This window comes from Sesamum indicum, linkage group LG12 (genome assembly GCF_026168435.1).
Source record: "Sesamum indicum cultivar Baizhima isolate 11 linkage group LG12, ASM2616843v1, whole genome shotgun sequence".
Lineage (NCBI taxonomy): Eukaryota > Viridiplantae > Streptophyta > Magnoliopsida > Lamiales > Pedaliaceae > Sesamum > Sesamum indicum.
In genome coordinates, this window is record NC_142668.1 from 5,494,073 (window position 1) to 5,521,987 (window position 27,915).

A 27,915-nucleotide genomic window follows, 5' to 3' on the forward strand; every position below is an offset into this window, starting at 1 on the left:
TATTTTACTAGATACCAATCAAATAAATTGTGAAGGACAAAAATGGAAGTCTTGCATATTATTGGTAGTTCTCATGCCAAATTTTCAAACTACAAAATATGCCCCTTTGCCAAAACAATCCACGTGAGAGGAGTGGTGGAAGGCAGATGCAACAACAATGGTAGAATTAAATTCTTTCCCTATTGCTTCCCTCTTCGCATGGCTTATCAGGATAAACATACATTATGTTTGGTTTTATTTTTGGAGTAATTTATTTTGTATGTTAGAGATATAGAGAAAAAAATAGAAATAAATAAGTGTATGTTGGAAATAGAGTTTATGTTTGGATTTATTTTTGAGTTAATTTAAAGTAAGTGGTGTATGCTTGTTCTCGGAATTTGTGAGACAAAACTCACTATTCATTGTCAAATCATATCTATTTTATATATTTTTTATATAAATATATATAAATATTGTATGTTAGTTGTATTTTTTGAAAACAAAAATTACTATTCATTGTCAAATCATGTTTTTTTTATATCATATATATATAAGTGTGTATATATGATATATCTATTATATATAGAAAGTTCAAAAATTAAAAAGCACACAAACAAGGTGTGAAAACAAAGAGGCAAATATTAGGTGTGTTTTATCTTGTATCAAAAATTGTAAAAAAAAAAACCAAACATAGCGAAAAAGCTTTGAATAACAATATATTATCCAAAAAAAAAAGGCATTTTGATTCCTATTCATAAGTTTCACATGTATCTTACCATTCTTTTTAAATAAGAGCGATCAACTATTATTAATTGAAATAAAAATCGACTACAACTACAATTATTCGTGCCCATATCAATATTTAATATAAATTATTACAATAATCATATTTTGCTCAATAACACCACTATTACAGTAGATAATAATAACTCCCACTATGCAATAATTAACTTTTACTATACAACGAACAATAGTTACATAAATGAAGTGTGAAAATTATATTACTTACAATAAAAAAAAAAAAAGAATTTTGCTCGCCAGAACCGCATGCACGCGGCTACTATTAGTTAATAAAAATAAAAAGCCACATTACTGCTACCAATATTTGAAAGGAGTGCCAAAAGATTTTTCAAGGGGTAGGAATAGCCGCTAGGACAATCAGCGGTTCTTTTGACTATTATTTTTTCAAAAAAGAAAGTGTGCCAGAACCGCGTTTTCAAGTCGAAGTTTTGCCTTATTATAAAAATTTTATAATTTTTATTTTTATTTTAAAAATTTCCCCAATAAAAAACCCTACAGGGAAACCCGCGCATTCCGAGTTTTGATTTTCTGTAGCAATGGCGGCCATATCCAAGCCGCCGGCGAGCTTCGCGATCACTCCTCACAAGCTCTCTATCTGCGTGTTGGTTCAAGTCTACGCGCCGCCTTCTCAAATCTCCATCCCCTTCCCTTTCTCCTCCGTTTCCCATCACAACCGTCTCGGCGTTTTCCTCTTATCTCTCACCAAGGTTTGGATGCCGTCGATAGTCTTGTCACACTCCGTCTTATTTTAATTGCAAAATGTGTAATCTAGGGGCTTTTGTCTGAATTATATAGGCATGTGATGGGATTTTCGAGCCGACTTTGGATGAGTTGATTGCTCAATTGAGGGAAGTTGCTGGCTTGCTGAATCACTGGTTGAGTGATCATTTAACGCGGAGGCTTTCGTCATTGGCTTCACCAGATGACTTGTTTAATTTGTTTGCTGATTTACGAGGTGACAATCCCCATCCCCCCCCCCCCCTCCCCCTAGAGCGAAGGCATTCACATTAAGATGTTAGTGCACTAGTAGCTGGTGTTGAGATGACTATAGTCAGTATCTGGCAGCCATGATTTACTCTTCTATAATTCCTATATTTGGAAGCTGCACTGCGGTGTTTAAGGAAGTGTTTTAGATTTAATGTGTTTGTTTCTGATCAGGGATCCTTGGGGGTTCTGACGCTAATGTTATGGATGACGATCAGATAATGCTGGATCCTAATAGTATTATTGGAATGTTTATACGGCGTTGCTTGCTTGCCTTCAATCAGATGTCTTTTGAGGTAATTATTTACAGCATTTTGCCTCAGTTGAACATGTTCATGTTTAATATAATTCATAAGTTTACTTATGTAAAAGGGAGATGTGTCATATGTTGCTTTTTGCATTACAAATATGCAAGCAGGACGAGGACCTCCTGTCATACAGTTGATGAGAAAAAAAAAGTGTTCAAGTCATAATTTAAGTACTAATTTCAGTAAAACGTTCCACCGCCGGATCCCCAAAGCCTACTGTCACCTGCTCCACAAATCAATTCCGCCAAGCATGGCAGTGTCTCTCAGCACATATACAGACCACGATCTTCCACAAAGATTCTGAATATGTTTGGACGAAGCTCTTGGAGATGAGTAATATTCATAAAAAGGAACATTATTTGTTTCACATTTCTATCACTTAACCAGTACGCTTTCCAACTTTTCCTGGGAAGTTCTGGTAACTGCCCGTCTTATGTCTTGCCATGCTACGAGCAAATATATTGCATCAAAGCAAATCGTTCAATGCTTTTACTGTCATGTGTTGATAATACCTTTGTAACGAGTCAAATTTTCAAATTCATGATACTAGATGTGATTAGTAGAAGAGAGGTTACAAAGTTCCTAGAGAAGTGGTACAAGTAATTACGGTTAAAGAGTGAGTACCTGCTAATGTCAACTCTGTGATAGGTTGATACTTGGAAATTGACTTGACAATATTTTGTTTCTGCAGGGTATCTGCCATCTTTTAACAAATATAGGGACATATTGTAAGGAATCCATCTCAGGGTACCCTCCTTATGAGTTATCACATTTGGATGATTCAACAAATGATCCAAATCCCTCATTCGAATTTGAGAATATGGAGATGGACAATTTTGTTTATGAGAATGTTAGTGAAGATTTTGAAGAAAGTAAAATGGGAATTGGAAGAAGTCCTTCCCAGGGCCATGCTCCCAAAGATTTTCCAGAACTAGTTGAAGGTATTGTCACCAGACTAACAACTTTTATATGTGTGGAAAGATGTAAGTTGTTAGCTATGCCTCTATTGAGGATAGTTTCTGTATGACCTGTTGGAAATGAATATTTGTGTTACCCAGGTTAAAAGCACTTCTAATCCTTGTGGAGCTGATGAAATATTCATCAATAACTTTGAATTATTTTACTTGTCCTTTTTCTCCTTTTGTTCAGTTCGAGGAAATATTTGGTTGATGCGTTTTTTTTTCCCTTCCTTCTGTGGTATCTTTTTTCTTTAAATGTTTGTACATAATGTGAAAAGGATATATCACTTCTGTACTTGGGCTTGCATTAAAATCTAGTTTATGCGGCTGCATTTCCCACACAGCTGGATAGTTATGCCTTGTAGTGGCTCGGATGTTCCAATAGTTGGGTCATACTTTTTCCTTTTGATTCTAACTGTTAAATATCCTTTAGTTTTATTCTCTTCCTTACTGGATGAGAAGCTTTGCAGCTGGGACCGTGTTTACTCCTTATGGTCCTGTGGCTCAAACAGCGATTTCTTTTGAACTATAAGAGTCCAGGATATGAACTTTGATATTGTGATTCTGATTGACATAGATACTAGTATCTCTCCAAGGCCTACGCTGGAACATAATGATATGAATGCAGAAGTTTACCCTGGTGCATTGTCTTCGAGTGATATGTCCAAAGATATGGGCGCCCTTGGTGGAACTTTCCTATATACAAGCTGGCAGGTACAAGGTTACCTCTCGGAGCAAGCAGTTGCTATTGAGAAGTGAGTGATTGTGGTTTCAGATACATCTAAATTAGATCTTTTTAATCAATCATATTTCAAACAATCAAACTTTGTAATTATTGACCTCAGTGGAAAAAAAAAACATATTATTTATCATCTCACTTCATAACCATTGAATTGAAATCATTTACTCTTGCGGCAGACATGGAAGCTCCTTCCCCCTAAATGCTTTTGAATCTATACTGAAAAAGCTTCAGCAATTGGCACCCGAATTACATCGAGTGAGTTGCTTGTTTGGGACTTCCCGGGTTCATCCAATTTCAACTTGTCTACATCTTTTGATGGGTGATTAATTCAGCTGGACTTTGAAAATGCTCTTGTCTCCATTTTCTAATTGCAGGTTCACTACTTGCGATATTTGAATAGCCTTTATCATGATGACTATCCGGGTGCATTGGAAAACCTTCACCGTTATTTTGATTACAGGTATACATTGATCATGATCTTTCCTCTCCATTCTTAAATTTCTGACTTCCTTCGATTTTACTTCATATACATTTGTAACCATGGACAATTTAGTTACTTTGGTGGAAGCGGGAGCATATAAAGTAAATCTAACATTAAGGAAATTTAAGAGAGGCTGATTAATGAAAAATGGATTCTTTTGTTTGATTAGGATGACTGAGAAATTGTAACCGGATCAAGTGCGAAAATAGTACATTCTTGGTGTAACAAAACCGTTCCCTTCCTTTGATTTCTTCTGCTCCTTGTGTGGAAACAAATGAGAGGAATAAGCTACTGGTCGGTTGGACTTTTCTTCTTTTTTCCTGATCTCTGTCCTCATATCCAAACAGTATTTTTGTAGTTATAATGTTCACATCTTTAGAGACTTGCACCCATCTCATGCTTTCATTGTTCCGTCTACTAAATGGAGCTGTGCTGTCACTTGAAATATAGCAGGAAGAAAGAGCCAAATAAATATGTGTCATATATTACATGGGCTACTTATTAATTTGAGGCCCTCTTGGCTTTATATCTATCAGAATTTTCAGTTGTCATATTCACAAATTCTAGATAAGAGGAATAACATTGGCCTGCTAAATCAAAGTATTTTGATGGAGGGAAGTGCTACATTGAAAGTTCTTGGTTGCAATGCAACAACCAAAATAGTGATCCGAGCTTGACAGCAGCTGAGAATGCAAAGAAAGTTTATAATGCCATGATTAATTGCTGGATCTTTTCTAACCACATTGGAATAATGTTATGTTATCAAGCCATCCCTTAATAATCTCCCATCATTAATTTGAGTGCGAGATAGAATACATGGGGATGCTTTTGTGGGTGCAAAATAGAAAAACATAAAATGGGCTTTACTAATTTGCTACGTCTGAGGTGCTTCATGTTCTTGAGGTCGTGATTGAACAGGCTAGTGTTGAACATCACATTATATTTATCTCATGTAGTGCCACGTAAACTAATGCTTTTCATTGTTTATATACTAAATTCAATTTACCAGTAATGCAAAGAAATGATTGAGACATTTAAGTTGTTTTCTTCCTTTTTCAGTTGAAAAACTTAAAATGACGATCTTATCAAGCACCAGTTTAGCTTTCTGCAAATCGGTGGCTGTGTTGTCATTGACTAGATTATCAAACTAGTCTTGTATATTCTTTCTATTATTATTTCTATCTTAAACAACCAAACATCTTTGTTGACCAATTGTGCTTCAGAATGATCAAGTCCTTCTCACTTTTAGTGTTCAATTTCTGTGAGTGCAGTTGAACTCCGTAAATGACTTTAACTAATCTGTTAATTTATTCTATTGAGGTTTGTGAATTTTGAGGGGATTGTGTCGTTGAAATAAATCATAATGTTCAATCACCACTTTTCAAATGGTGAAATCTCCTTAGTGCCTTGTGTAAGCATATACACACGGAAGTTCACCTATGCACCTACATGATTGGACTTCTAGCTGTAATAAGCTACTGTGATGTATTAAACCTATTTATTGAACATATCGATTTCTGGATCTTTGAATATCATTAGCAATCACCTTATCTGAGTATTCATGATAAAGTGCAGGGACAGAAGGAGTTGAATGTGTCTCCCCTCCATCTGGATGCAGTAGCTTTGGAAGATATGAAATTGCTTTATTATGTTTAGGAATGATGCATTTTCACTTAGGGCACCCAAAGCAAGCTTTGGAAGTAAGCATATGGATGTCAATCACCTCCATACCTGTTTGCTCATCTTCTGCTATTTTTTCTTTCTTGCTGCTTATATTTTGAGTGTCAGCCTGTGGTCTATTCTCATTTTTGAGGATCTATCCTTCTGTATACAACCTCACTAATTTCTCTTGCCACATGCTCAGGTCTTAACGGAAGCGGTTCGAGTTTCTCAGCAGGTGCAACCTTATATTCATATTTGACTGTAATTGAATCCTTTATTTATTCTCACTTTTTTTTTTTATGATTTGGAGTGAGCTTATTGTTGGATGTATTCTTAGGAAATATCTTTTATCTCTGCCCAACTGATTGTTTTGGGTTGAGTAAGTCAATATACATGCAAATAAAGTCAATGCTGAACTACAAAGAATCAAATATAATGTTTGTAGACTACTGCATCTTCTATTGAGCAGGAGAATTTTAGGTAATTTTCAGCCTATGAACATAAAAAATAAAGCAAATTTGTCGGATACATTGAAGTGGTTATTAATGTTGAGTGGGTGCTAAACAATGTATCTCCAATAAGAAGCTTTAGGGGCTGCTCTGATTGAGATACCCAAGCTGTGATTCGCTTAAGTCGTTAAAGCTTGTACAACATTGGATTTTCGTGTGTTTGACCTGTTGGAATTTGTTATTTTGATGAAACCAAGTTTCACAACACCAATAGAGGGATCCCTTTTAAAAGCTATTTGAAGCTAACTCCTCACTGAGATCAACTTGTTGCCAGATGGTCTAGAGTCTATACACACCTAAAACAGTATGAATAATCTACCAACTCATAATGAAGGTAGATAGGATGTGCATTTGTTTGATAACCAGTGACAGACTTGAATTCCTGAGACTAGAGAATATAGTCACTCATTCTAATTGACAATTCATAATATTGCCAAACTATAAATGTGGTTCAGTATCCACTCTCTGGCATAGACCAAACTTATGGTTGCAGTCAGTTGGTTTCAACAGCTCTAGTGCTGTAACTTGTAACCTTTTTAATACCCTTCAAGTGATTAGGATTGCGATATTATGCATCATGTAACTGGATAAAATTTTGAGGATCCCTTTTCTGTTTACTTAATTCAACTCCTGTGATGCTATATCCTATTTACCCATTCCAGGGAATGAAACTGGTGGTCAGATGCTTTTGGACATTGAGGGTTGCAAGCAATGTTTTACTTCTTCTTATCCTTTTCATAATTTCTAAAAGTTTAAATTAGCCACTTGAGTAATGGTAGAGCTAAACGAGATATGCTGGTAAAAGGCCAAGCCACTGCCACACAATTAATATTGAAACAGAGAAGTATAAAGCCATTGTTACTGATTTTAAACTTTTTATTCCTTTTTCTGCTTTTCTCTCTCTAGGCTAAACTTGTAAGCTGGAATTGGCATCTTCATTTGTGTGTCCTTCCGTTAGTTACTTTTAGTTTAATCCATGTGAACATGGATTCATAATCTGATGGATATTCTCACTCACGTGTATGTATATATATGTATATATTTTTCTTTATTGAAGCAGTGATTCTTATTTTCTGATTTTGTCTCAATTGTGCAGTACAGTGATGACACATGTCTTGCATACACATTGGCGGCAATTTCTAACCTCTTGGCTGAAATAGGAGTATCAAAGACCTCTGGAATTATTGGCTCCTCATGCTGGCCAGTTGCTGGTATAGGCACTTCATTGTCCGTGCAGCAACAATTGTTTGTGCTCTTAAGGAGATCCTTAAAGAGAGCTGAAAGTCTAAAGTTGAAGCGACTGGTGGCATCTATTCATCTTGAAATTGCTAAATATGACATAATGGTGAGAATTCATTTCTTGTTGTTTGGATTGTATTAATATAAATTCTTTGGTTATTTTCGTGTTTTTTAATTTCACTGGATAGTTCGATATGAATTAGAAGTGGGATGTGATAAAGTATCAGTTTATCATGGGATATTTTCAAAGCTGATATTATGACTGAATAATTCGTGCTTTTAAACTTGATTGGATAGTTTGATCTGAATTAGAAGTGGGGTGTGACAAAGTATCAGTTTGTCATGGGATATTATTAAAAAGTGGTTCTGATAATTTGCCATCTCCAGTCATATGAAATGTTGCTAGTGCCTTGGATGGTCTCTTCACTTTTGTAATGTTGGCCGGAAACATGATGCTTGAGTTGGCAAATGAATGTAGTAAAAAGTAAGACGAACCCATGGATTTCATTAACTTCGAATTTTATTAGAAGCTGTCTTTGGGATTTTGTTGCCACCACTTATCACCCGATTTGAGGAAGGAAGCAGCAACTGGTTTCTAAGGCCTAAGTTATCATTTTGGCAGCATGGGGTAAAACATTGTGGTGTGCCAGATATTATTTAACACAGCTAGGAGGTTGACCAATCTTTATAGTTGGTGTGGGAGCTACTCCTAAATGGATTCATGGACGGATGGGACACTTCTTAGATGGGATAAGATGCATGTATTTGCATGTAACTGTTGAAATTGTAATTCCTCGCTGCATATCAGTTTGAGGAAGAAAGAATGTTTGTGACATCTTCATTGCTTCTATTTATCAACACAAATTTTAGCATTTTTTTTCCAGTTGCCTACAGCTCAACAATGTTGAGGTGATCTATGATGTTTCATGGATATTTTTGTAGAGTTGTCATATATCTTGATGGGGATAGTTAATCTTAATTTCTAATGCTAACTTTGTTTAAATTGCTGCATTGAGTTATGCATCTTGTTACTAATTTTGTCATGGGTCTTTATGCAAAATTGTAAAGAATGTGAGGTTGGTATTGGGTTCATCTAATGGAAGAATAAAGTTTTCCTTTAATTGCTCAGTAATTTTTCTTGGTCTTTGTTGGCGGGAAAAGATATCTAAGTTGCACTATTTTGATTTGCAGCATGTTCAAAGACCACTGCTTTCTTTTGGCCCGAAGGCTTCCATGAAGCTTAGAACGCACCCTGCCAGTGTTTACAAGGTTCGTTGGCTTGGAGATTCAATGCTTAGGCTCTTCAGTTGAAACTTCTCAATAGAAATAATGCGCCCCTTTTTTAAACTGTTGTCATTCTTTGTTGCAGGAGTTATGGTCGAGTTCTCATCTAATTAATGAGTTTGGTGAGGAAAGTTCATTAATGACCACTGATGGTGCTTTCTGCACAGCGTGGCTGAGAAGTTTGAAAAAACCGACAGCCTCATTGATTTTTGCTCAAGAAAATGATACGGAGAGCTGTTCCGATGCTTTCGAATTTATTGCACAGCCAAGTTCTATTCCTGGATCAGTTTTACAGTTACTAGGGTCTTCCTATTTGGTTCGTGCTAGTTCATGGGAGATGTATGGCAGGTGATCTATTTGGGATTCCTTCTATATTATTAGTACTTGAAGTTGGACACAATTTTTTCATGCCCTTCAATTAGGAAACCAGCATTTGTTTGTTTATGTACATTTATACACTTTTATACATGTTATTTCCATATGTGCTAATATGCATATATATGTTAATATTTAACGTGTATTCTTTAATGGGGAAAGAATTGAGAAAAAAACTTCCTTTCTGTTTTTCTTTTAACTTTTTCCTTTGAGTGTAATTGTGAGTGTAGGAAGATAATTTGGTAGAGGGAGTTGCTTGAATTAGTTTGTTGGATCGTCTTTGTCATACACATATGAAACTGTTGTTTGAACTAGCCCTGAGATTGCCTGTCTTCATGGGACAGCTTCGTCGATTTGTTAATTAAAAGGGCACCATTCTGGAAAAATCTAATTGTATCAGAATTGTAACACGTGATATCAGAGATAACCCCTTTGGAACAAGGATCTTGCTACTCTAATTGTCAACATATCTCTGTTAACTGCTGCTATACTACGTTGTTCTGCCTCTTGTGTTGTTGAGATCTATGCCTTTAATTTGTTCTTCACCATTGTTAAGTATATTGTGGTAAAAGGGCGAATAATTTGATCAAAAAACGACTCAAGAAAAATCAGAACACAGGTTCCCAGATATGATAAGTTCCACTTGTGGCTCAAGCACCATTCAGTACTGGGTTGATTTGTGTTTGTATGTATGCATATATTTATCACCTTGGTTGATCTTTTCAATCATGCCTGTTGCTTTTTATTTTTCTTTCTAAGATGCACAGTGTATGTTTAGTGCCTGGATATTTTATTGACTTTTAGCTTGTAGCATAATATCTTGAATTCCTTGGTTGTCTACATGGTATCTTGATTTGCACCATCACCAAACCACTTATGACATACTGTATTACAGCTGCATTGGTTATAGAAAAATTGATTATTCTCATTCCTAGACATTGCGGACAAAATTCTTGTCACTTTCACTGCCTTTTCTGTTATATAGCAAAAATTAATGGCAAAAAGTGTTAGTGATCATTGCATTAAGTGGCATTATCTCCATTTGTAATCTGCAATACTCTCTTTTTATTTGTTGCATTATCTCGTCTGTTGTGATTTTCTCATCCTTCTTCATCTTTATCATCCAGTGCTCCTCTAGCTCGAATAAATGCACTGGTATTTGCAACTTGCTTTGCAGATTCTTCAAGGTAATTGCACACTGTCCAGAGTCTTTTTGGTTTTTACCTGCTGCTGCTTACTGTTATATTCATCCCTATCACTTGTCTGCTACTGAATATCACCATCTAAGAAACTAGCATCTGCTGTTCTGCAGTTTATCGGATGCTGCATTAGCATACTCCAAGCTCATCCAACATTTGGCTGTGTATAAAGGATACAAAGGTTGGGTAATATATGTCATCGTTCTCTCTATGAATTGTGTGTGTTTTCATTACATGTAATCATTATTCCTGATGCTAGCTGGCTGCATTGGCGTCTATTAGCATAACTACTTTTTGCTGTTTATCTCTGAATTTACCTTAATGCTGCTAAATAGTTGTGCTGATCTCTGAATTTGTTATGTTTTAATTGAAGGGAAGAACCACAGTATCTGTTTTCTAGAATCCTATTAAATCTGTGATTGCTGCAATTTTCTCTTTTCCAAGATGGCCTTTTGCTTCTTTATTTGCTGCACCAGGAATAATTTACGTGAAAAGATAAAGGCTAGCTCAATGTTGAATGCATAGTGGCAACGAGAATGAAGTTAGGCTATCTTACTTAATACAGAGTGTGCAGAAAAAGACTGTGAACAAGGATTACAGATTCATTCTTTGTCAACCGTGTCTGCTCACTGTACTTTATTATTGATCAAAGTTTCAGGTAGATAGTTTGTGCCATCTGCTTGGTAGTTTCTTTCTTTTTTACCTTTTCATTCTCAATGCTATAATAGCAAATAAATAGCCATATTTTGCACGCGGTTTTCTGGATAAATGACTTGTGAAGAAGTAGGATTCTCTCTGAGGCCTTGTAGGAACATAGCTATGCTGATATGACTTAGGTCCTTGTCCCTCCCAACCACAGCCAGAAGTGGAATGATGAAAAAACATGACAATAATTCCAAGACACTCCCCTCTCTTTCGTATTTCCCCAGGAATGCATGCTGATACACTCTTATTATAATCTTCTCTTCCCTTTACTTATATTCCATTCTATGTTTGCAATATTGACAGATGCTTTTGCTGCTATGAGAATAGCAGAAAAGAAGTTTATGTGTGTTTCAAGGTCCAGAATACTGCTAGTGAAGCTGCAGGTGCTACATGAGTGTGCCTTACATAGGTACAGACCTTACAGTACCTTCAATATTTATTATAGTAAATTATATCTGCCAGAAAAGGAAAATTGAAAAGAAAACATATCTTTGAAAAGATAAAACAGCTCTTAGTGACATATCAACTCAAGAATTGGTGCTCAAATACCGTCAGACTGATGTTCTTCCGAACAAACCCTCACTCTTGTTTCTCCTCTTTCTTACCAATTCACTCACGTTCTGGCCATTATCGCCAGCTGAGTTCACCCTTGTCTCTTTCTCTATCCATCGACTCGAAGATTACTTTGGAGACGTGACCGGTCACTAGATGGAACCCTAGTGGGTAAGACAAAATAAACCTCACATTAGAGTAATTGTAATTTTTAACATAACATGGATGCATTTATAATTAACGCAAACCTGGGGGGGTTCGGATGTAATTTACCCTATTTATTATCCAATGGGTACATACTTCATAGAGATAGCTCACTGTGTCTTTGTTTTTTCACTTCCCCAGGGGGCACTTAAAACTTGCTCAGCAATTCTGTGATGAGCTTGGTGTTTTGGCCTCTTGTGTAAGTGGTGTGGACATGGAGTTAAAGACGGAAGCTAGTCTCCGTCATGCTCGGACATTGCTTTCTGCCAACCAGTATAGCCAGGTAAAGAGAATCTTCCTGATATTTATGTTCCATAAAATAAATGAGAAATCTCGAATATTGCTTATTTTGGATTTTTGGTTGGTGCTTCATGTTATGATACCCATGCATACAATTGAATACTAATGTATAATTTCTTAGTTCAAACTCGAAAAGTTCAGGAAACTGAGAAAAATTTGGACTTTCTGCATTTGTATTTCCATCAGAACCCTGTTGAAGTATTCTCCCAACCTCTGCCTGCTCTGCCCCCACGCGACGTTGAAGCTTCAGTATTTTTATGAATTGGGACGAGTGAGAATGGGTACGGGTAGTAATCTGTGGAGATGGGACGATTCTTCAGGTTGAAAAATGGGGGAGGATTATGAAGCGTTGCAATTGTGTAATATGGATTCAATGTATTCAGAAACAAGTCCATTCAGTGAAAGGTGGCAATTTGATGCAATGTCATTGTCCATTGAGGACTTGGTGCGAAGAAATGGCAAAAGAGAGGCAAGATATGAAAGCTCGCATGATAATAAAAACAAATTATGGAACTCATAAAGAAGGTGCTATAAGATAGTCTATTCCTCTGTCTCTTTTCTGGGAGTGGGGGAGTTAGTGTACACTGGATCATAGAACTTGGGTGACTTTCTCCTGTCAGTTCTTATTAGTCTGAATTAGAGAGGTCTCTGGAAACCACCAAAGGTGTGTGTATTAAGTCAGGGTTTTGGATTGGGAGAAAGTTGGTCCTGTTGCATTCTTTTACGACTGTGTGTGAGATCAGCTCTCGAAAAAGACAAATGAGTACTATTATTCTGTTAGTCTTTGCCTTTTAAGAGTATCCGAGTTAACTGATTCATTTGTCAATTTGATTTCTACGTGAGTTGTTCTTGCAGGCCGCAGCTGTTGCACACTCTCTATTCTGCACCTGTTATAAGTTTAACTTGCAAGTTAAAAACGCCACTGTTCTTCTCTTGCTGGCTGAGATATACAAGGTACTTAAAACTGGATGGTACTAGAACCCTCTATCAAAATTGATTCTCACATATGGGGATAAAGAAGTGACTTCAATTGCTGGTGGGACATGATTTTTGTTGATTGTGATTCTATCTACATTAATTTCATTGAGCATGCAAGTTATTTGTTGGTAATACCTCCAATTGAACAGCTTATGTTGAGGAAGATTCTAGTGCTGGGGCAGCATTGTTTTTACTGCATCTGATGTATTTTCCTTTGCTGAGATTCAGTTTTTCCTTTTTATCGGTTTCAGAGGTCAGGCAATGCTGTTTTAGGAATTCCATATGCTCTGGCTTGCATTTCCTTTTGTCAGTCATTTAACTTGGATCTTCTTAAAGCCTCCGCAACACTAACACTGGCTGAGCTATGGCTCTCTCTTGGATCAAATCATGCGAAAAAGGCTTTGGCCCTTCTACACAGCTCTTTCCCGGTACTTCTTGGTCATGGTGGACTGGAGCTCCGGTCTCGCGCATTTATAACAGAGGCAAAATGCTATTTAGCGGATCCAAGCTTTTCAGGTAATTTCACGCTTTCTACCTTCATTCTGCATTCAAATACTAAGAAGCTGACTTCTATTCCCGCATGTAATTGGGTTTCCGCTTATTGGGTCACAAGAGTTGAACTACTAGATATCTTCATTAACAATTGGAACAATGGTTTGCATTGCAAGACATCGAGAATTTACTACACCTGTTCTTCAATTCTGCTTTTCTTAGGATCTTAAACATGCAACTTTTTTCCTTATCTTTTTTTTCTTTCAATAGTTTCAGACAGTCCAGAGATGGTGCTAGAACCTTTAAGACAAGCTTCAGAAGAACTTCAACTCTTGGAGGTTGGTCAATCTCTTAAACTTGTTAGATGAAATTTATGCATATATGTCGGGCCCAAGATGTGTTGGCTGTTAAATTACGTTCCAATAATTCTTCTGTTGGAACCTCTAATCAAAATCCAATTCAAAGTCGAAACTAGAGATTTGGTTTCGTCTGCCATTCAGTCCTTCATGCTTAAGTGCTACAAAATCTCTTGGGATTTATTGGGGAAGTGTTGTGCTATTCTCATCAAATAACTTCACTTTGCAGATCACATTCTAAAACCAACATGAACTAATCTGGGTTTCATGCTGCTTCCGTAACAATATAATTCATATTTTCGACTACTAACATAGTAATGCTTGTAAACAGTATAATGAGTTAGCAGCGGAAGCGTTCTACTTGATGGCCATTGTCTACAACAAGTTGGGGCAGCTGGATGAGAGGGAAGAAGCTGCGTCTTCATTTAGGAAGCACATTACAGCATTTGAGAATCCAGAAGACATGGATGATTCCGTCTACGGTATGTTGTAAATAAAGTTTGTGTATGAACGTATGTGCATCGTAACGATATTGAATGTTATTAGCTATCTCTAAGGAAAATGTATGTTTCTTTGCTGATATCTATGGTATCAGCATGTAGTTTTGAGGTAATTCTTCCTTGTGGGATGTGAAGTCGCGTTCTACATATTGTTTTATTCAATTTAGGGTACTTTCACATTTTACTCGTATCAACCTGTTCCAGATATGTAAAATTAAAATATTTATTGGGTCATTTGGTGGTAGAATTTTGTTATTCGAACTATTTTTTTATTTTATTAGTCGTTGTGGTATGTCGTTCTTACGTACATATAATAAATAATTTTGTATACTTTAAAGTATCTTATAAATATTTATTTCTTGATTTTTGTTAGTATCATCGTCTTATTTTGTTATAAATATCAAAACCACCAAATTGTCAGAAATCGCACTTTGTTTTCTGTTTTAAAAGTGACAATTTTAAAAATTATTCTATAAAATTGTCAATGGGAGTTCAATTTAAAAGTAGGTTTAAAAACTGCACCGTGGGCAATTCAAGTAACGAGCCAAATATTTTTTTTTTTTTAAAAAAAAAATTGGAATCAATATTGTTATTACCTATCTAGATTTCCTGTTAAAGATGGCGAACTTCCGTTTATGACCCGGAACTCGTCCCGTGTTTGGTTTGCCTACAAAAACCTCCTACAGCCTATCAATTATCTTATGATCGATTCTATCCATCACCCCTGCTTCACATCTTTCCACGTCTCTATGTCTCCACCCCTATAACTCAACTCTATCTAAACTCATTCTCTACATTTCTATATATACCAGCCATCATTGCAGCTGTTTCCGTCAGCATATAAAGAAATTTTGTTTTGAGATGATTAAAGAAAGAAATTTATCAAAAGAGTAATTATAAATTATTATAAATATGGAGAAATAAAGTGTGAAAGAAAAATGAAGTAATAGGTAGTTAACACAAAAAAAAATATGAAATTATTAAAAACTATTGTAATAATTAATTTGATCAAACTATTCTTAAAGGAACAAATGAAATAAATGGTAAATTTGAGTATTCAAAAAATGGTATAATAATTTTTTTTAATAATAATATAGATAATTTAATTCAAAGAACATAATTTATATAAGAATCTTGTCTTTTTCTGTGATCTATCTGATCATTTCGTTTCACATATTTAACATGTAAGAGTGTTTTTTAATTGGACACTTAATAGGTAAGTAATACTCATTTTGATATTATTTTTAATCTGTATATCAATCGTATAATAAGATACGATAATTTTCGTGTGCAATTATACATATTAGTACGAATTTGCTATATATTTTAGGTAAATATAATTTAGTGTGGAGTGAAGATGATCCCGTTGGTTTGAGTACCCAATTTGTGCCAATAGAGGGAAATGAAATTATAAAAATTATTATTTTTTTTAGTGAAAGGAAAAAGAAAAGAATTTCGAAAATGATTTTTGTAGATGTCAATTAATATCTCTCATCTTTTTGATAAGGAAATGGATGATAAATTTCTTCAAGGAGTGGGAGAATACCAATGTTGTGAAGAAGCAAGGGATGGTTCATTTCTTCATTTGTTTTTTTTTTTTTTTTTGTAAATTACAACTATTTTTTTTAAATTTGACACAAAATTACGAATACCACGTTATTTTGAAAAATTACCAATATCCTCTTGATCTTAATGACCATCTAACAATGAACCCATTATGTTATTCTTCCTTAGGTTTCTATTCACTTTTAGTGGTGAACTAACCAAAATGCCATTGTGGATTCATAATTATAATTTTATTCCTTTCTAAATTTTTTAATTATTTTATTGGTTGAGTGGATTTTTTTCATCCGCATCGTCCAATTTCTTTACTAATTTTTATTTTTTTTTAAAGAAAAGAGAAAAAATACTATAGGGGCATAATTTATAATTTCATACCTCCATCTAAAAATTGCATAATTTCATCAAATATTAGGGGATACCCGTAGTTTTTCAAACAATGAGAAAATATTTCTGATTATGTCAAATCTCAGAAGAGATTGTTCAATTTACCCTTATTTTTTGGTGGTAAATTGAAATCAAGGTGGTAGAATGATTTTAAAATTTGAAAATTTAATTGTGCTTGAGTTTTAATTTGATTTTTTTAATTTTATTTAAAAAATGAATTATAATTATATTATATATTTAATCATCAATAATCAATACACACTCACCAATGTCAAAGTGAATGGGGTGAGCGAAAGACAGATGCAACAGATAAATATTAATGTAAACAGCAAAGGAATCGTGCATAGAACACTCATCCAACTATACCACCTAACTATTCAACTAGTTAGAAAGTTTAGGCTATAGAGGAAGGCAGCTAGGAAGCTACTCAGCTTGCCACAAAAAATATATATCTAACCAATAACTATTATTAAAATAGATCGATATCCATATATTAATGGTATTCGAATTATATTTTGGTTACGCAGTGTCAATTTTGCCAACTAAGTCAAAGGCGAAAAGTGCAAACAACACCATTTTGATATCGCAAATGAGCAAATTACCTTCCTATAGAAAGAAAAAATAGCGAATTATCTCTCTGTATTTTTTAAAATTACAAGAATTTACCATCTTGTGTTTTTACAGGGAGGTAAATTGTTATTATTTTTTTTATGGGAAAGAATAAATTGCTCATTTATAATATTACAGGAAAGTAAATTGTATTAAACCCCTGAATTAAACGCCATCGGCATGATGCTTTATCTTTTTTTTCCCCAAAAGTTCAAATTTGAAAATGTAGCTAAATATAATCAGAGTTCAAGTAATTTCTTTTTCTAACAGGCCATCCGCTTGTCTACTTTCTACGGGGCACTTGTCAAGACCGCCTATCGAGTGTTTTTGGGCCCTCTTATGATTTGAACCTCTCATGATTTGGGCCTCCTAAGATGTTACAAGCCTCTTGTTTTTTTCTTTTTTTGGATCTTTTGAGTCTCTTTGGGCTAACCTATTTTTATGCACATTAATATTTTTTTAAAATTAACATTTTTTGTCTAAATTTTTTGTACAATTATAAATGAGAATTTCAAAATATTTCTAGAGGGGTTTAATTGTAATTAACCCAAATTTCGTTTCCAGAACCGTATAATGGAGATAAATGAAGAAGAGAAGTGAGCAAGTGGTAAACAACTGCTTATGAGCAGTAGCACTCTCTCGCTCTCCTCTCATCTTCTCTCTCTAAATGCAACAACTCGCCACCACCACCACCACCACCACCAACACCGACGCATCCGCCACCGCATAGTAACTCTACCGCTAAAGACCAAAGCTACAATGGGTAAAGAACCAATAACTACCACCGCCACCGCCAGCTCCCCCGCCGGGGCTGCGGCCGAGTCCGAGTCTGCAGCTGCTCATGCAGAATTTAAGCTGGTGGGCTTCAAGAATTTCATTCGGACCAACCCCAAGTCCGACCACTTCCCTGTGCATCGCTTCCACCACGTGGAGTTCTGGTGCGGCGACGCCATTAACACCGCCAAGCGCTTCTCCTGGGGCCTCGGAATGCCGCTGGTAGCCAAATCCGACCTCTCCACCGGAAACTCCGCCCACGCCTCCTATCTCCTCCGCTCAGGCCAACTCAACTTCGTCTTCACCGCGCCGTACTCCCCTTCCATCTCAATCTCCTCCTCAGCCGCCATCCCCAGTTTCTCCTTCCCCGTCCACCGCTCTTTCACTTCTTCGCACGGCCTCGCGGTTCGTGCCGTAGCTATTCAGGTCGAATCGGCCTTTTCAGCTTACTCTGCCTCCGTTTCCCGGGGGGCCAAACCCATATCGCCGCCGATTCTTTTGTCCGATAACAAGACTGCCATTGCTGAAGTGCATTTATATGGAGATTCCGTATTGCGTTTTGTGAGCTGTGGCGATGATGGGACAGGATTTTTGCCGGGTTTTGAGCCTGTGGATAATGAAATGTCTTATCAAGAGTTGGATTATGGGATTAGGAGGCTTGATCATGCCGTAGGAAATGTGCCTGAGCTTGGGCCGGTAGTCAATTACTTGAAGGAGTTCACCGGGTTTCATGAATTTGCTGAATTTACTGCGGAGGATGTGGGGACGGCAGAGAGTGGGCTGAATTCGGTGGTTTTGGCAAATAACAACGAGAATGTGTTGTTTCCTTTGAACGAACCGGTTTATGGGACGAAGAGGAAGAGCCAAATACAGACTTATTTGGAGCACAATGAAGGGTCGGGAGTGCAGCATTTGGCATTGGTGAGTGAGGATATCTTTAGGACATTGAGGGAAATGAGGAAGAGGAGTGGGATCGGTGGCTTCGAGTTTATGCCTTCGCCGCCTCCTACTTATTACAAGAATTTAAAGAGTAGGGCTGGAGATGTGCTTACTGATGAGCAAATTCAGGAGTGTGAGAAGTTGGGGATCTTGGTGGACAGAGATGATCAGGGGACTTTGCTCCAGATTTTCACCAAGCCTGTGGGGGACAGGTATATTCAAAACTTATGATGGCTAATTATTTGTCCCTTGTAGTAGTTGAAGTTGTTTATATTTTATCTGTGTTTCTGGGATTTGAAGTTAGTTTCTTGCTTGTGCCATTTGTTGTCAGTATTTTAGAACAAGCAATGGAGTAAGAGAATGGAATTTCTTGACTGTGATAGTAAGGTGGGGAGACAACGTATGAGTTGTTTCGACATTCAACTGGATATTTAAAATAGGTTAAGTAATACTGTTTCCAATTCAATCTAGTTTGGTTGGATGACAAATAACTGCATTGGAGTGCAATTATCTGTGAAATATATTTGGCCTGATTCTTGATTATCTTATATAAGGTAAAAAAATTTGTGAATTAAAGGGTAGTAGGATTCTTTAGCCGGTCAATTCTTGAAGGGCTAACTACATAAGGCTGGAGTTTATCTATGTATTTTATTAACATAATCACCCGTTATCCAGTTGCTTACTCCTGTGAGATTGTTTTGTTAAATGTAATTGGATTGGTCACCTCTGGGTTGCACTTCAAACATTTCTTTTTTTTTATTTTGGTCTCTTTAGTGCAGTAATCTGCTGGTAGAGTAGCTCTCCTCTGTCTAAAGTAGACGGATGTTTACTTGCGCATTTTCATGAGTATAAGTGAGACAGTATGTTACTCTACCTCTTTCATTAGAAATACCAGAAAACGAGATAAATTCTTTACTGGTGTTTCATTCTCCTTTATGACTTGCTTGTAAGTATACAAATGGCAAGTGACTCGGCACCTACTCTATGATTGGCTGAATGAGTGCGGACTTGGTTTTTGTTGATTTCATTGGGACAAAAGGGAAATAAGAGAGAGTGCACTTTTTCATTTTTAACTTCCACAATCATCCTGGGAAAACGAAAGATAACTGGCTTTAGTTTATTGATGTGGATTTCAAGTACTCTGCAGGTCTTATATGCGGCCAGTGGTGTAGCCTGGTGCTAATCGTGTGGAAGGGCATTATCCGACATGATGTTTCTTTGCACACGAAACTGGAATTCCTTTCCAGTGACCCTGGCTTGATATCCTGCATTTCTGACATGTGATCCCTGGGAGTTCTCTTTGCATCTTTAACCGTGTCCTAGTCTGTATGGACTTTACTCTTTGTTAACCATGTTCTGTTTAGATGCTTAACCAACTTTTCATCCTTTCAACTTGGATCTTTGAGCTTACCACAAGTAAGTGGATTGTATTCCCATTATTGAGCTTGTTAAAAATGAAAGCAAATCAACTGCCTTGCACAAAAAAAGGTAAATTGGAGCTTCTAGTCTCTTCTATTGTTCACCTCAAACTACTTTTTATTCTCACTAATCCAATCTTAACTGGTACATTTCATATTATTCGGAATGACTATATTATGTTAACTTGGTTTAGAAAGTTTATAATTTTCTTTCCCAATCGTAATATCATCTTTATATTTGTTATTATTGCCTTTTCTTTTGGGTTCTATTTCACTGTTGAAACTCCGGGACTCATTATCAATCTCTTAGAGCACCTTCTCTAGGAGACCTAATAATGCAGTTGTAGGGGTTTATCATCTCGTGTGATAAACTAGGAGAACCTCTCAGCCTGAGGCCCCAATAGATTCATCTAAAATCACCATTCAACTATTGACCATTCTCAAAATTTGAGCATATAATTGATGTCAGATATTTGTGCTTCCAGACATCTTTTGCATCAGTGAGCTTTTTGTGGCATACTGATTCTTGTGTTACATAGTAGTGGGAAAAGTAAGTGCATGGAAGGGGAATAGCAAACTGTAAGAAATGTTATATATGGGATAATTACATTTACAACCCCTCACCTATTGCCTTTTCACACAATCCATCCCTGCCTTTTGAAAAATTACAGAAACCACCTCTGACAGCCTTTAAAACCCAAAAATGCGCCTGATGACTAGGTCAATCTTTAAAATAGTTTTTCAAGAATAGAAATGCCCTTGGGGTGTTTTTGTAATTATCAGAAGGTAGAAGGGGTATCAACGTAATATTTATGAAGATAAGTAATATGACCCCAGATATAACTTTTTATTATTTATACAAATTATTAATTTAAATTTAAATTATTTTATTAACTTTTTTTTTATTGAATCTCTATATAAATTGCAACTTTTAATAATTAAAATATTAAATTATTCAATTAATATATAAATAAAATTAGTTAATAGATTATAAGTTTAAAAAAATTATCACACTTGTATAAATTATTTGAAATTATAAATTAAAAGATTAGTTATCCTCTATTTTTATTTATAAATAAGTTTTACTAAAATGCAATTTAAAAATAATTTATGTATTTTATATAAATCTAATTAGAATTAATAAAATAAATTTATTTATTTGTTAAAAAGATATTTTAATAAAATGGGGTTTGGGTGGGCATGGCGGTGCGGTTGGGAAGAAGGGATAATTTTTTTAAAATAAATAATTTAATAATTTAAAATATCTATTTAACAAATAAATTATTTATTTTATTAATTCTAATATGATTTATATAAAATACGTAAATTATTTTTTATTTTATTTTTGGTAAAGTTTAGTTATAAATAAAAATAGAGAATATGTAATCTTTTAATTTTTAATAATTTTACTAAGGGATAATTCATATATTAATTAAATAATTTAATATTTTAATTATTAAAAGGTGCAATGTTATATAGAGATTCAATAAAAAAGGTTAATAAAATAATTTATATTTAAATGAAAAATTAGTATACATAATAAAAAAACTATATGGGGTGATATTACTCATCTTCATAAATATTACATTGTAACATCCCTAAGGGCATCTATGTCCTTGAAAAATTATTTTAAAGGTTGACTTAGTCAACAGGGGTATTTTTGGATTTTAAAGGCTGTCAGGGGTGGTTTCTGTAATTTTTCAAAAGACAAGGGTGGTTTGTGTAAAAAGACTAGGTGAGGGGGTGCAAACGTAATTATCCCTATATATATTTCGATGTAATCTAAATGAAGTTTGTTAGTTTTGTAAATAAAGTTCCCCATTAATACTTAATAAGTACCTCCTTTTGAGCTCCAGAGCTCTTTAGTTGGAGCATTGATCCGGAGTTCGAATTCCTTTTCTGAGAGTGTTTTTATCAATTTCCTAACAGAATCTTATAGCAACTAGGTTTACGCACTCCATTAAATGAAAATACTAATTGGAAGTATGATGGAAGGAGGACCCATGTGACGTAAATGTAGTCCAATATATCATGGATGTGCAAATGTGGGTGGATTTGTTCCATAATCTTATATCTGGGTCTTCTATCATCTATGCAGGCCAACTATATTTATTGAGATAATTCAGAGAATAGGGTGCATGCTCAAAGATGAAGAAGGAACCCTTTACCAGAAGGGTGGCTGTGGAGGATTCGGGAAAGGAAACTTCTCAGAACTCTTTAAATCCATAGAAGAATATGAGAAAATGCTTGAAGCAAAACATGTCACTGAAACAGCAGCCACTTGAGCCTGCAGAACTCTCTTATCTTTTCTTTCATCCCGACCACGGAGTAATTCTTAGGAACCCTATGTATATATATTAACAGTCATTGCAACGTCGGTCGGCTATGCTATATGTAAACTCTATAATCATCTATGGACTTCTTTTCGCAAAAATACTTCCTTAGAAGTATACTGTACCACTGTATTTATAACAGCAGTGAGTTCGAACTTCTATATCATGTAGTTGTTCTATAATGGGATCTGATTCTAGTAATCTCAGCTAAGCTTTGATTATTTCCAGCAGGATTCAGACTGTAGTTACTGCTTCTGCTTCTCTTATGTTTTTTTTATCAGCGTTCTTCCCCACTGCAGCTTCATTCTTATTCTATCTGTCGTACCATGTATTATGTTTATGCTTCTATAGAGATCTATCGTCCATGAAGTTTCTATTGATTTTAGGGATGATTACAGTTCCTTTCGTAAGGTTTGGTCTAATTACACGCAGGCCCAGCCATTGCATGTATATACTAGTTTGTATAATTTGATGTATTGTTTTCTTCCTTAAAGTTTGATTTAATTACACGTAGCGTTTGGACCATGCATTTATTTACTAGTTTCATGTGTAGTTTGATGTATTCTTTATTTTTGCAACGTTAAATTGTAAAATCAGCAAGCGAGACAAAGAAATTATGTAGGACTTCCCTCCTAGTTATACCGAATCAATTTATGAAACATACTTCAAATATATGCAAACTCCCACACATGTATCATGGAGTCCTTTTTAGGCTTAGTTTACTACATCCTACTAAGTTGGATATACACTTGCTAATAGGTCTTAGTTAGGTGTTCACTAATCAAAATGTCGGTTGGATATACTTGCTAATAGGTCTTAGTTAGGTGTTTTCTAACCAAAATGCAGGCCTGCTGCTACGGTGCTTGGTCCGCAACTGGCTCCTACTCGACCACGTACAATAATATGGTTGAGCATCAAGTATTATTAATAGGTGGGTCTCATCAAATTATCTACTAACTTTTTGTTTTTTTCTTGTTCCCAACATTACATCCCATTTTGGCTGAATTGCCCCATAACATAAATAAAATAACATCATGCAATTATTTAATGTCGAAAGTAGATAGAATATAAGAAAAAAGCAGTAGAAGCCCCTCTACTCCATTATTGTCTCTATCGAAGCTCGAAGCTGAGCTCCCTCTCAACCTTCCGTTCCCTCCTCATTCTTAAGATCTTTTAATCTAGTTTTACTAATTTTAAGATTTTGTCAGTGTTGTAAACTATTGTAGCTAAGGTGCACGTAGATTGGAAAACCACGAAACTGTGTTGGAAAATTCTCAAGTGAGCCATTACTGTAATAACTAGTTGATTAACAAGCCTAACTTCAGATGACGACTATGTCTTCTTTGTTACACTGAGTTTGTCTACTTTACGCAGTGCACACATCCTATTTTTTTGTAACATATTTACACTATATTGTTTTTTGTCAACCTTTTTTTGTTTCGCATAGTCATTCAGTTTTATGCTATTAATTATGATTGAGATGCTTTTGCAAAAATTCACATTTGTCCTTGTTCTATCTCCTCCAAATGATTTTCTGTAGAGATTATTTTTTTTAGGGTTTGCTGCATATAATTGCATTTGCCCCCTTATTACTGATTTCTTGTCTGTAATAACGTCTGATTTGTAGTTAGACCATATGTACGGATTTCCACCAAACACCATTAAAAAACTGTAATAGCGTCTGATTTGTAGTTAGACCATATGTACGTGTTAGGTGGAGAGCCCATAACATTATTGCAGAAATAATACATAAAGATATACAAGATATTAATAAGAAATTACATCAACATAAAGCAGCGGAAATAATCGATCAAATGAAGGCTCAGAGAGCCAGATCCATTTCTTAGGCTTTACTCACGAGCACTAAGATCGGCAGCCTTAAGATAAAATCCACGGTTGCACACGGTTTTGGCACAAAGCCCTTGCCACAAAGGCTATAACCCTCGATCACATAGATCTTCTTAGCACACGGTCACTGAGAACTTCAATCTCTCTATTTCACAAAGATTTGCACTGAGCTTATAGGAATAGTTCACTCTTATAAGATAGGAGAAGGAGTCTCCTATTTATAGGGCCGAGAGAAGAGATGGAGATGGAAGATAGGGATAACCTTCCATAAACCATCAACTTGGTTTTGGAAGAAGAATCGTTGCAAGAGGAAAGTGAATCACAGAGAGGGAATAGAGAGATGTGAGATATGAGAGAATATTAGGGTTAGGTAGAAATAAGTAATCAATCCAGGTCGGGTCGGGTCGTGGGTTGGTTTTTGGGTCGTGGGCTTGGGCCAAACCGGTAGCCATTCAGGTGGGTGTATTGGGCCTCCATATTTTCGGTCCTGGGCCATAAATTTTCCAACAGTACTGATTTTCACCAAACACAATTAAGAAATGTTAATTGTTTATTATTTTCTAGGAACACCTTCCTCCTTTTGCCCCAAGTACCTAACAACTCAAAAATTTGTAAAATCGTCCCTTGAAGTAGTGTTGGCATTATATGTGCGCCGTGTTATAAAAAATAGATTATTTGCTATTGTTATTAGAAACTCTCATCCAATGTGTGTTTCTTAGGATGAGGAGAAAGTGCATTAATTTCTATTGAGCAAATAATGATCGATATTGCCGTTGCACTCGGATTGTTTATATACATTTGTGCATATTTGAAAGCTAGGATCCCAATCATTAGGTTGGTTCGGGCTCGTTGTAACAGGCTTAAGTTTATGATCCCTGAACAAGTTAGGCACCTACGTAGGTTAGTTGAGTACGATGGCGTGGCCTGTCTTACGGGCTTACATATGGATCTCAATGCATTTGTTTGTCTTTGTTATTTACTTGAACATTCTGATGGACTTTCGGACACAAAATTCATCACTGTGTCGGAACAACTGGCAATATTCCTCAGTGTTATATCCCATCACAAGAAAAACTGGGTTGTCAAGCACGATTTTATTAGATCTGGAATAACAGTGAGCAAACTTTTCCACGCGGTACTGAACGCTATAATAATGCTTTACAAAGTTTTTCTTACACGATCGACTCCTATTGATGCAGACTGCACCTACAGCAGGTGGAGATTTTTTATGGTGAACTGGCCGACTAGCTTTGTAATATTCCATAGCATTCATTTCTCACATTGTTGTTTCTGTTTGAATGACAATGCGCCAACTATTTCACTATGGGTGTCTCGACGCACTGGACGGAACATTTATTGATGTAAGAGTTAGTGAACAGGAGAAGGGTCGTTACTGCACTTGAAAGGGCCATGTTGCAATAAATGTTCTTGGAGTTTGTAACCCAAACATGTAATTGGTATATGACCTAACGAGTTGGGAAGGTAGTGCTGAGGATAGTAGGTGTTGCACGACGCAATCAACATGTCGAATAGTTTACGTGTCCCTAATGCTAACCAATCACTCCCTTGGGCATTTCAAACAGTTGAAAATTTGGTTGCATTCGATGTATAATATGTGTCCAATCCAGATTGTTTTCACCATGTAGAATGTTTTCCATTCTTCTATTCAGTGTGAAACTATTTTGGTTTCATTTCAGGCAATTATTACTTGTGCGACAAAGGTTACATGAATGTTGAAGGCTTCCTCACCCTTATACAGGTGTTCGTTACCATTTGAGTGAATGGGATCATGGAGCAGGAGGATCACAGAACCACGAAGAATACTTTAACTTGAAACACTCTTCTGCAAGGAATGTCATTAAACGGGCCTTCAAACTTTTGAAAGTCCATTGCGAAATATTGAGAAACCCGTCTTTTTATCCATAATTTCATGCGACCAGAGATGCCAAATGATCCTTTAGAGCTAGAGATTCTGGAACATGTTGATGCAGCCTCCAACTCGAGCGTTGAATACATTGGTAGTATTGAAACTACTACCATCTGGTCCTAGTGGAGAGATGAGTTAGCTTCATCTATGTATCATGAGTGGCTTAACTATTCCTGAGCAGCTTGTGTGATGTGTCCACCTTCGTCCATCCTCCGAACCTCCACAAACCCACACGTTTAGTGTTTTCATTAGAACTCCGAGTATGAACTCGTGCTAAGGGACATATGTTGTTGGATTAGCCTGTCTGTCTAATCAACTATGCATCGTGTGTTCGTACTAAAGTGTTTGTTATGTGCTTCTATTGTAATGTTGTGCTATTATGATGTCTAATTTCATGAATCGTGTTTTTATTTTATTGTCAATGCACCCAACCATTTGTCATTCATAATTTTTTAACTTTATGTTTTCTTAATTCTTTGATGACGTTTATTGAATTAATTCACATCCAAACCATTAATTTGTTAATAATAAATCATCCAACTGCAGCGTTTATTGTTCGCTTATATTGTTTTCTAATTCAATTAAAATTTACATTGCATCATTTTTAGATTAAAAACTATCCAAGTGTTGTTGGACATGCATGAACCCACTCGATGATGATGGGTCTAGTCAACAACATCATCGTGAATCGGGTAAGGACAAGGTATCCAACAGGTGCTCTTGGACTGTGCGTGAAGAGGAAGTCTTGATCATGGATTGAGAAGTTTGGTAGCCAGTGGATGGAAAGGCAATAATGGATTTCCCGAGGTAATTGGAGAATTTTCTACTACAAGCCATTTCAAATTATGACCTCAAGGCGGAACCACATATTACGTCTAAAATACAGGTTTGAAAGAGGCAGTATGCTTCTATTCTTGGAATGATGTCAAAAAGTGATTTTGGATGGGATGAGAGCAAGTGCATGGTTACGATCGATGAGAACGATAATAACGTGTGGAAAAACTACATCAAGGTATGCCTATAACCGATTTAAAAGTATGTGTTTATAGTAATACTGCCTTTATTTTCCTTATCCACCCCACATGTCAGTGTCCTCTTATTAAAACAACCAAATTTTTAATTGCTAACAAAGTTACAAGCATGAATAGACTGGTTGAGCCACATGCCAAAAATCTGAGGTACAAGTCATTACCATATTTCCCTGCTTAGTGTGAGATATTCGAGAAGGACCGTGGATCGGGTGATATTGCTAAGGATACAGACCGAGCTACTGAGGATATTGTTAAGGAGTAAGAAAAACTCCAAGATGACTGCTACATCCCAACCGCCGAGTGGAACCCAAATACTAGGTTCACAGGCATTGAAGAAGAACCACTATTGTCGTGCAATATGAATTTCGACCCAAATTATGAACTCCTCAAGTCCAGTCAAGTATACAAATAACTCGTCAAAGAAATGTAACATTGATGATCTCTTTGCAGAATACCTCAACTGGTAAACATGGTTACGAA

General features: G+C 35.9%; 2 protein-coding genes across 4 annotated transcripts; both read left to right on the top strand.

Annotated features, from left to right (window-relative positions):
* The first annotated feature begins 1,231 nt into the window (after nt 1-1,231).
* Nucleotides 1,232-14,886, top strand: LOC105178725 (anaphase-promoting complex subunit). 2 transcript variants are annotated; one of them, XM_088876109.1, is made up of 20 exons: nt 1,237-1,487; nt 1,576-1,735; nt 1,939-2,060; nt 2,764-3,013; nt 3,609-3,786; nt 3,950-4,028; nt 4,148-4,233; nt 5,825-5,954; nt 6,119-6,151; nt 7,522-7,770; nt 8,856-8,933; nt 9,034-9,296; nt 10,451-10,510; nt 10,636-10,703; nt 11,531-11,636; nt 12,125-12,266; nt 13,139-13,237; nt 13,513-13,777; nt 14,024-14,091; nt 14,441-14,886. In XM_088876109.1, the coding sequence occupies exons 1-20, from the start codon at nt 1,317-1,319 to the stop codon at nt 14,600-14,602; spliced, it is 2,769 nt and encodes a 922-aa protein (XP_088732235.1). In that variant the 5' UTR covers nt 1,237-1,316; the 3' UTR covers nt 14,603-14,886. The 2 variants fall into 2 exon arrangements, 1 of the variants encoding a protein (XP_088732235.1); XR_016063014.1 differs by lacking the exons at nt 14,024-14,091; nt 14,441-14,886 and having other exon boundaries at nt 1,232-1,487; nt 12,470-13,237; nt 13,513-13,562.
* A 2,873-nt stretch (nt 14,887-17,759) lies between these two features.
* PDS1 (4-hydroxyphenylpyruvate dioxygenase) lies at nt 17,760-22,856 on the top strand. 2 transcript variants are annotated; one of them, XM_088876110.1, is made up of 2 exons: nt 17,760-19,090; nt 20,026-21,107. In XM_088876110.1, exons 1-2 carry the CDS (start codon nt 17,787-17,789, stop codon nt 20,048-20,050), a joined length of 1,329 nt encoding a protein of 442 aa, XP_088732236.1. In that variant the 5' UTR covers nt 17,760-17,786; the 3' UTR covers nt 20,051-21,107. The 2 variants fall into 2 exon arrangements, with proteins under 2 accessions (XP_088732236.1, XP_011100558.1); XM_011102256.3 differs by lacking the exon at nt 20,026-21,107 and adding an exon at nt 22,395-22,856 and having other exon boundaries at nt 17,762-19,090.
* The last annotated feature ends 5,059 nt before the right edge of the window (nt 22,857-27,915 follow it).